Here is a 10,914-nt window from a genome sequence, read left to right on the forward strand (position 1 = left end):
TAAGTGAAAAGAGAAGGAAAAAATCAGTAAATTGAGAAAATACATGCACTAGCTGTAAAAAAAAAAAAAAAAAAAAAAAAAAAAAAAAAAAACATGGGGAAAGTAAACTGAATTTATACAGCACAACATCTGCAGCATATGGATTTGTTGTGTCAGTGTGTAACTAGAACCCCTCGGAGACAGCAGCATCATGTTCGGCAGACCATCCTTATTAGCTTGTTTGCATTCACAGTCGATCCCAAGCGGCAGCTAAAGCAAGAGATGCTGTCAGGCAGCCCTGCATTATATACAGCCTCATCAACAGATATACGATGCACAAGCAGGCAGTCGAACAAGGCTCCCTTCACGATCTCTTTCACGCCTCATACCATCACATCGACACTTACAAAGGATATGTCATGTGCATAATCCTTTAAGCGTTGCGATAAATAATCTTCATCGTATCCACACTAACAGATGTGTGCTAATCACAGGGCGAYCAAGAGGTGAAAGTAAAAGAGACACCAACTTTCTCTCTGAGATGCAGGCAGATGTCCTGCTGATGCTGGCGGTCTCTGTGGTGCTCCAGCTCCTCCTGGTGGGCGTGTTTCGCCTCCTGCAGCGTGTCCAGGGCCCTGTCCAGGAGCTCATGCATGTCTCGCTGCCACTGGTGGGTCACGACTCTTATTTGTTTCTGGATGAATCGATGCATGTCGCAGCTACGTCCGTGTTGCAACTGAGATCAAAAGAAGGAAAACTGATATGAGACCTTTTCTAAACGTGTTCATGTTTAAACTTTATCTGTGCCATGGACATGTGTGTTTTTGTCACATGTAAACGTTTTCAGATCATCCACCTAAATAAATGCAAAAAAACWATTTTCAAATTCATTCATTTATTGAGATAACCTATTCATAACAGGTTATGTAAAAAAAAAAAAAAGTATTCACCCTCTGGTTCTGCTCCCACCTGTTTGGAATAACAATATTTAAAGGTTGTTGTACTTTCCCATCACTATGAAGGAATTTTGGACTTCACCTAGGCCACCCCAAAACCTTCACTTCACGTTTTGCAGCCAGAGAGGTGTTTTTTTTGTGTACTTTAGATAATTTCCTGCTGCACTTGAACACAACAGGTTGACAAACTGGTTGGATGTTCTGTGCCAGACCTTCCATCAATCAAATGGTCCAAATCCTTAAGCAGCAATGCTGTTCTACACAATTGATATTTTAAAGTATTGAGCACAGAGTCACTTTTAATTGTGTCGTAATTACATTTATTGTGTGTTTTTGGAAAGAATACTGACCCTCTTCACTGTAACTAAATCCACCTGATGGTATAAAGGCGATTGGTTTGATTGAATGACCCCAATGTTTGACTGTATGATGCTTTTGTTTTTTTAAATATAAATACTGTYGAGCTTTACACCAGATGCATCTCTATTSCAGAGAATGCTTTATTAAAGAAATTGGGGATCATCAGGAAGTTTTTTCATGACAAGGGACTAGAGTCCTTTTTTTGTTTTTAATAAAAAAGCTCTCCCAATTTTGTCCAGTGTCCTGTCGTTGAATCATGAATGCTGACATTATACCRCAGTAAATGAAGCCTGGAGTATTTTAGACGTTGTTCCAGGCTTAAATCTGTTTTTGAATTTCTTTAGATTTTGTCATGACACGTGTCTTTCTGTGAGCTTTTAGCCAACCTCATGTTGCCAGACATGTTCTATCTAAACAGCAGGAGAAATTTAAGAGAGTTTAGTTACTCTATTAATTTAAGGGGGGGAATGTTTGGTTTAGATCATTTTACACAGGTTATCTTTGTCCAATATGAAAAATGTCTGGATAATCTAAAGCAAAGGTAACACAAAAAAAGAGGAAACAAGAAGAGAGCAAATAACATGGGAGAACACAAGGAGTATTCTTATATGATATATGATTTTTTAAAATAATGCTGAAGAAGACGATAAAAATTGAGTCAGTGCAGCCAAATCCTACTTGTTCTGCATTATGCACCAAATTTATGACGCGTTGCAAGAATTTCACAAACATTCTTGCGTGACACACTGTCTACACTAAAGGCAGCATTACTACAGGGACATCTTTGTGCCAGATCTAGCTCTGCAGGGGTATGAGACCATCCCTCTCTCCTGGCTGTGAAATGTTCTGAAGGAAAACAGTTCTTTTCGGTGTGAGGACTGCCCGTAGCTATTCATCATTGTGTCAGCACACTCAGAGGCTGCACCACTTGGCTGCCTCATTGGAACAGAGGGAATGATATTCATCTATGGACTAATAGCAGCTAACTGACGGTGTGAAGGCATTAGACGGCTGACTGGTTTTATTGAAAATGAGTGAGCTGACAGACCCGCCGTTGCAACAGAAGTGGCAGGATTAGTCAAGCGAATCTTGTTTATTAATGTGCAAGTTTCAGAGATCCACCTTTTTATTCTTCATTCTTGCCCTCTCCTTCACCATACCTGTTTTAACCCRTGTTTCTAGATGCAGTGAGCACGAAGACATAAATTAACCCAACAACACAAATTAGAATAAAGACACATGGTCTATGTGCAGCCTCTCTGTGTCTCTGCATACAGGTTGTCTACCGAGGTCAGTTATGGCATAAGGATGCATCGAGCTGTACGGAGCCTTCTCTACACACTTGAAGTGTGGCAACACTTTGCTTCAGTGATCCACGTTTCATCTGTGAGAGTCTGCTGCACCCTCGATGTCTTAGTTGTCCAGAAAACAGAAAGAATGAGAGAACAGAATCCAAAAATATATATAGAAGCACAAAGTGCCTCGTCAAAGTTTTCCGTGGACATTCTCTTTCAGCTGATAAACTGAACATAATTTATTAGGATTTTATGTAATACAAAGAATTGATTTATGTGACACAAAGAGGCGCATAATAGTGAGGAGAAAAGAGAATCGCACATGGTTTTAACTTTTTTTTTTTTTTTACAAATATACAAGACTTGCATTTATGATTACTCCTTTTATACTAATACCCTAGACCTTCTGTCAGAAGACACCCAAGCGTTATTTAAAAAAACTCACCTGTGAAGGTCTTAGATGTTTAATTGAGTAATCAGAGAACAAACAGCATATAAAACAATATTCAAAGTTTAAATAGTGCCCCAAGCGCTGTTAAATCCATCATATAAAGATGATGGATTCATAGGACATATATTCCCATAAACCGATGGGAATATATGGATTGTGTATTCCTAAACTGACAGGCTGGGCAAGAGTTAACCAGAAAAGCAACCAAGAGGCCCATGTTAACTCTGGAAGAGCTACAAAGAGCTACAGCTGAGATGGGAGAATCTCAACCATAATGTGCCATGTACCTTAAAAAATATGCACTTTATGGGAAATTGGAAAATTACAAAGCCATTAATGATCCAGTTAGCTGCTGTGGGAAACAGCAAAAATGAGAAGGGCTTCGACTGGGCCTCTCCAGAACATCCACCTTTTTTTCTGCATAGCCATTCTGTGTAGATTTAGCTGGATGTTTTACATTGTTTCACTGGGGGGAGGAAAAAAGTCTCTCCAAAGCCATAGTTTTTGTGCCGACAGAAACAAATTGTCTTCCAGGATTCTGTTCCAGTAGTAAGCTGTGGTGGAAACACATTTATTACCTTCTGCCTAACTTGGTCGATCACAGAAAGTCTGATAAAATTTTGCATATGACACCTTATGATATGAAAGACAATGAAATACCCCATCCAGCAGAGGGAGTTCTTGACAAAGTGAGCCTGAGTCAAATCACCTGACAATAAAACCTCAGAGATTGGTTCAACCTTAGGTCAGCAATACACTCGCAAAATGCAAATCTTCATCATGTGCTATGTATTATACATAAACTGCGGGTTTTTCTAAAGATTGACATTTTTTTCCATTTTTTACTTATTAAAGCCTGCTTCAATGTTCTCTACAACTTTGTCTCTGAACGGTCTGCTGCGTTCCTTGGTCTTCATGATGGTGTTTGTTTACCAATGTTCACAGTAGAAGTTCGAGGGGTGTGAATAGTTTTGCAAGCCGTTGTTTATTGAACATAGCCAAACACACTCATAGAACTAAACAATCACCTGTAGAGGTTTATGGATACTGATCTATTCATTTTCTCCCCAATGTCAGAAAAAAGTCTTTCTAAATTACATAAATTAAAGGCTTTTTTTTTTTTTTAAAAAGAACCCTGATACCACACTATCATCAATACATATAATCAGAGGGGTTTCACAAAATMAATCTATGCCCACACTGATTAGCAAACCAGTTTAATTATGACTAATAGCTGAATTAGGTGGAGTCAGAGCTGGAAAGTGCAGAGCGCAGTGAAAGACATGTCTCCTCCCTTCTCGCAACACCCCCGAGGCTGAATGATCACAGCTCTAAATGCGGTACCCAGCTGGAACTGATATGACGACAGGTCTCTGGGTGCGGGCAAGGGGAGAGAGAGAGGGCCTGGCGGTTGTCATGGCGATACGAGGCGGTGGCTAGAGCCAGCCGTCCACAGTGTGTGACATGGCACATCCTGCAGCGTGCTGAGCGGATCATTGTCTAGGCTTATCTCAGTTCAGGGTGCTGAGCTACATTGATCAGGGAGACTGGGACTCACACTGGAGGGCTGCTTCTGACAGCGTGGGTCAGGATAGGGTTGAGGGAGTGGCATCTGCAAATGGCTGCATCAATATGTAAAAATTATAAATGCAGGTTATGTAACTTTTTTTATTATTATTATTTGCAACAGGATACATTAGGCACAAGACGTGGCGGCCCCTTTGTGAGGTGGAGGTGAAAGTTAAAGGTTTACTTAAAAATAAGGGAAAAACCCAAAGTGCAGGTGTGACTCCACATTAATGCACCACACAGGAATTGCATAGAAACAGACAGGTTGCAGGAGGACATGAAAAATAGCTCTCTGACTGAGATATTTTTATGCAGGAGCGTTGATTGCTGAACAAGGAGAAGGTGATTGATTAGAAACTGAGTGCAGATGTGAGGGAAGTCAAGTATCTGAAGTTGAACTGATGCTGTATTTCAGTTACCTCTGAAGTCGGAACACGGTTTGACATAACAGCCGGGTTAACGTAACTGCTAACGTAGCTGGTGAAGTCAGGCTTTCAACATAGCAAGGCTCAAGTCGGCATTGTTTACAATACCTATTGTTCTATGTTATATTTTCTATAAGCAAACACCACAGTTCATTTGTTAATTTTAGAGTTGCCGGATGCAATCTTACATGTTTCCACCACAGTTTACTACTGAAACTACCACTTTTCCAACAGGAAGTAAACTTTGGAGGGTTTTCCAGTGGATTTTTCAGACTGGGAGATGGGAAATTTCCCACTTCCGACAACAAATGGGGGAAAATGGTTGTAAGAATACACTGGAAACATGGGAAACAAGGAAGTAGAAATGTAACAATCCCAAGACACAACCCAACAGGAGAAATGATCAAGATTCACAACCAGTTGAGGAGACAAAATAGATAAGAACTAAAATATTATTCTTTATTAACACCACGAGTGGGAAATTTGAAGTTTAAAATATTGAAGAACCATAACTAGAGACCGTCTAAATAAAAATACATCTCAAGAATCATGAAAATATGAAATATGAAAAGCAAATACTGACAAATCCTAAAATAAGCACAAAAGCAATATTCCGAAGTTCATAACATCCTCACAGTTTTGCAGAGGTTGAAGAATTGGCAGAGCTGGTCAAAATGCAAATAATCCAAACTTTGGCTGAATTGAGATGAAAATCAAAATTGTATTTAAATTGAGATAATGGGATCGGATCGGAACCCAAATGAACTCGGCAGTATTCTTTAGGTAGATATTTTTAAAAAAACTAACCAGTTCGAGTCGTGTCCTGTCAGGGAACTGTCTCTGCAGCATGTCAATGCAAAGTGCTTTGTAGTTCGGAACATCATGAGTGTACAGAGACGCTGTGAACTGGAAACGTTGATGGTCGTCTGGACTCCAGTCACAGAACCTGAAACAAGTTTAACACAGAAATACCACTCCTACTTCAAACAGCACCAACACATAAATTGCAACACTGCACTAGTACAAAAAAGCTACTGTACCAGACAGTATAAAGTATTAAGCAGATTTGTATAATCAACCACCTGAGGAGAAAACCTCGTCTTAATCAGCAGCATAACATGGAGAAAAGTCACAATGTCAGTACAGACGTGCTTCACTTTATTCTGTGGAGTTCAACGAGTTCTGCATTTCCACATATTTACCAAATAAGAAGTGAACAGGATCAGAATCAGAACAGTTAGATTGATAAACCTATTTCACATCAGAAAAAAACAGTACAACTGTACCTACGTGTCATTTTCTTGCAGCTGCTTCGTCAGCCTCTGGAATTTGTCCTGGAACCTCTCTGAGAGGGACTGGAAGGCCTGGATCAGCGAGTCCTTCAGCTCTGGATAAGGGCAATCTGCATTCAAAACCTCCTCAGGAATGGTTTCTGGTCTCACCACAATATATGGAGTACCAATATAGTATTTCTGAAAAGAAAAAAAATGAAATCAACCTAATGTTATGTTCAATTACATATTTTTATGATGTCCAAGTATGTTAATGTTTGTATAGTTAGATACATTTAGCTGTATTCTTTTTTTTTAGGTTTTAAAAAAAAAGGAAAATAAGAAATTGAATATGTGCTTTCGAAAATTTTAACCCATTTGACTACTGTAACAGGAAGAATGGGTTTTTCAGATGCAAACATTCTTTTAATTAACAGTGGAAATATTCTCCAAAAATGAAATTGTAAAAAAAAAAGAAAAAAAAAAGAAGAACAGTGCCATTAATTAGCAAAATCTCTTTGATGCAGTGTAAAACTGTCATGAATGTGAAACTAAAATAATGTGTCCTGAATTACAGAACAAAGCAAAGCACTTTTTTCTCCAATCTCATTTCAAGATTAGCCCAAAAAAATTAAAATGACTACTAATTAGTAAATCCAATTTTAATAAATTTGCCTAATCATTTAAGTCTCATCACATGACTTACCTCCTTTCATCCACAAATAAACAAAATAACTAAATTGAACCTAAAATCCAACAAGAGGAGAAAAACATAAGAACTGAAATAAAACATAGTTTTAGTAACATATTGTGAAAAATGCCATTACCTGCCTTCAGTGGCCTACCTAAATCTACAGTTCTGTACAATAACAATTAATTTAGTATGTTTACAATGTTTTCCCAGATTTAATTTTCAAAGTTCCACGTTTTGCATAGTAAATACATTATTAAACTTTGAAAGGTGAATAATCATGTGGTTATAATTTATTGTTGGTCTGATGGAGTGATCAGCCCGGGCTGATGGGTCACAATCACAACAAGCTCTCTTTCACTGTAAATGTGAGCGTGTCAATTGTTGGAAAACCTTAATATTCTTTTCATACTGTTTTATATGTCCAATTCTGTCCACATTTTCAAAACTCTGAAATTTGTCAAATTTCACTTGCTGTCCAGCAAATGTAAAGTATACACAGAATGGAAAATGGCGATCAATTAAACAGCCTAACAGGCAGTAATAAACATACCTCAAAGCCAAGGTCCTTGATCTCCTGCTCTATGTCCTGGTACTCTGCATTAAGCTTTGCAATTACATCCGTTTGTTGGTCTTTCACAGAATTGATCTGGCAATTCAAGAGTGACACATAGAAAATGTTGGTGATTTATTTTTATTCATGCAGTCAATAAAAACATTGATTAGGTGCGCAACTCAATCTAATCATTAGTTTAGTAACAGTGTTTAAAAGGAGACTTCTCAGCTTAAATCATTCCACATTTAGTCCTCTACTCATTGAGAATTGGAAAAACTGATTGAACGATTCACTGATGGGACCTAATTAGTAACTGCTTGTTTTCTAAAATGATTCATACACTTATGTTCTTCGAATGGAAACAGACTCTTAGAACAGAGAGAATGAATGGGTCGTATTTTTCTGTCATGAGGGAGAAATTACAAGAAGATAATATTCATAAATTGCATTGATTTGCTCAGTTGTTTGGCCGTGGGAGGGAATACCCAAATGGTGTCGACAGCTCCGACTGTATAAATACTGAACAAATTCAAAAGTCTTAAGTGAGCTCCATGGAAGTCATCTGGCAGCCGGAAGATCCTGAGTTCAATTCCAGCTGCTTCCACATGTCAGAGTGCCCTTAACACTGAACCCCAAGTTTTCTACAGGTATATGGATAACAGAGCTATGCAAAAGAACTGGTTAATTAAAAAAACAATATTTACATTTAGTCAATTTACCATTTAGGTTAAATGCACCCATTTCTATCTGTGCCTCGCAAAAGTACTACTGAACGATAAACAACATTTTATCAAAATGTATCATTTTTCAATCAGAATTTCTTTTTAAATAATAGACTGAAAATAGTGTATCGCAGTGTATTAATAACAGGTGGTTTTCCAAATATTTTCCAAATAAAAATTATATGTATATCTGTTCAGTAAAGCCTTTTAAAGCCACTTTTCTCAGTAATTACAGCCACTAGTCTTTTGGGTTATGTCTCTTCCTGTCTTGGTTACCTATCAACCTACTCAACATTATTTGCAAAAAAGTGGAAACTCCATCAGATTGAAACGACAGCAGATGGCTACAACTGACATTTATTCTCATAAATCCTTTATCTAATTCATCACATGGTAGCTCTGGCTTTATGGTTTGTGTTGTTGCTCTGCAAGAAGGGGTTAACCATAGTTTCAAGTTTTTAGCAGTCTCTAACTGGTTATATTTTAGTATTGTCTTGTATTTAACTCTATCTTGTCATCTTACACTTACCAATTGGTCTGTTCTTCCTAAAGAAAGCATTCTCACAGCAGGGTGCTGCAACTGCCATGCTTCACTATGGAAATTATGTTATGTTTCTGTCCAGCCTGTCAGTTGCCCAGTTCAGATGGACAGTCATAAGTTGGTAGTTTGTCTTACTCGTTCCATTTTCAGAGGATAGGCAAAACAGTCTTCAATGAAATGCCCAAATATTTGAGGTATTATATAACCTTACTCCATTGTGTTCCTTCATCTTCATGATGGTGTTTGCTCACTACTGCCCTCTAATGGTCCTCTCTAATGGTGGATTTATACAGACAGGAAATTACATATAGCTGAACTTCATTGATTTGATGACTTCTGATTGCAACGGTTTGGATTTTATTAAGACATATCAGAGTAAAGACAGATCAAATATTGCTTTWTTATTCTGCACTACTTTATGTTAGTCCATTAGATAAAATCCATAAAATATACTGACATTTGTAGACGYAACAAGACATCTGCAAAGACCTTTGTAAGCCATAGTCCTGATACAGGAATTTAATATGCTTCCCTTTAGCCTCTATAATTTAGGTGCATGGCCAATACCTTCTATTTATGATAACTATTTTTTTWAAATTTCATCACAGGGTACATCACTGATTAAATTTTTGTCAACTTTAATTTCACACACAGTGCCTGCAAATAGCATTCTGCCATGTTGCACGACATTACATTTAACCTTGCAAATTTCATTCATCATATAGTCATGAATGGTAATATGAGACAGAGGTACATGATTTAAAGAAACTGAACAAAGAATGACGTACATATTCATACAATAGTATTTGGTGTGTAAGTAGGAGAAGAGTTGGAGAAAGAAAATATATAAAAAAAAAATTTTTATGTTTAATATCTGCTTAAAGCATGAAAATGTATTATGAAATAAGTAAAATGTTCAATATGATCACTAAGCATATCATTTGAGTGTAGAGAAATACAGATCCCATAAAAATTGTGGGGTCTGACCATTCTAAGAACTAAGGTTTCACTGGACATGCAACAGAATTAATGGATTTTGTAATTAGTAACATCCTCTTCGTATCAAAAACTGATTTTGTCCATTAAAACCAACTATACCAGGCATGTCATACACTTTCAGTCTGAAATGATTAACCAACCAATAAGGTCAAAGTGTACCGATTGTATGCTGTAAAGTATATCACTCAATTCTAATAACATTTGAAAATTTCTAGACTTTTGAATTTTCATTCTAAAAGAGTGAGAAAGAGATGCTTACTTGCATAGCAACTTTTCTTCCTTTTTTAAAAAGAAGGAGTCAAACTGGCTGCGTTTTTATGTGAGCAGTCAGCTAACAAGAGAACGGGAGCCCATGTGAACGAAACAGGTAGCAACACAAAGTCGACAATATGTCTGGTCTGAAGTGGTGTGTCTTTAAAAACCATTCCTTGCGCCTTAAGCCCGCCATTCATCTCTAGAGCCAACCACAAGCTCTTTGGACTCAAACAAAAAAATTATGACTTTAGGACTGTAAATAGCTAAAAAACAACAACAGCAACAACAACAGTTTCATGAATGGTTTCATGAGTAGTTACTCCTGTGCACAAGTTGAGTTCAGTTTGTGAAAAAGAGAGAGTCTGAACTTTGCTGGATGTATAGGACGGACAGCTTTCTACCAGCAGAATCAATATGTCTCCAAAATGCAGTGTACGGACCGGGTAAATAAATACARCCATATAAAACCAAAAGTTGCTAAAATCAATTTTACTTTATTTAACTGATAGACAAAAATCTTTTTTCAATCTGTTAAGAAATTTTGCCATTCTGTGGTAAATACAGATATTGTAAAGCCAGTCTTTTTCAAGGTTGCTGTGACTAAACTGCAGACATCCAGTTGTATCTTCATGTCACATCTGAGACATACCTGTTGCTTTACTTGTTCCCAGTCTGACATGCAGTCATTGAGCTGCTGATCCTTCATCTTGCCCAGCCTGATGCACAGGTCATCTTTGAGCTGATACAGAGGCACAACAGTAGCTATTCTGAATGCTTTCCGTTCCCTTTCAAGAGATTGTCCTGAAAAGCAAAAATATATACCCATGAACTATATATATATATA

At 37.5% G+C, this 10,914-nt stretch overlaps 1 protein-coding gene across 1 annotated transcript; it reads right to left on the bottom strand.

Annotated features, from left to right (window-relative positions):
* Positions 1-448: 448 nt before the first annotated feature.
* LOC103461116 (coiled-coil domain-containing protein 148-like) lies at positions 449-10,871 on the bottom strand (the record flags this gene model as incomplete). Its single annotated transcript, XM_008403448.2, has 5 exons — positions 449-715; positions 5,843-5,981; positions 6,326-6,507; positions 7,551-7,646; positions 10,720-10,871. Coding segments are annotated over 5 exons (821 nt in total), but the record flags the coding sequence as incomplete, so codon positions are not given.
* Positions 10,872-10,914: the final 43 nt, after the last annotated feature.

The sequence above is a fragment of the Poecilia reticulata genome, unplaced genomic scaffold, assembly GCF_000633615.1.
Source record: "Poecilia reticulata strain Guanapo unplaced genomic scaffold, Guppy_female_1.0+MT scaffold_624, whole genome shotgun sequence".
Taxonomy (NCBI): Eukaryota; Metazoa; Chordata; class Actinopteri; order Cyprinodontiformes; family Poeciliidae; genus Poecilia; species Poecilia reticulata.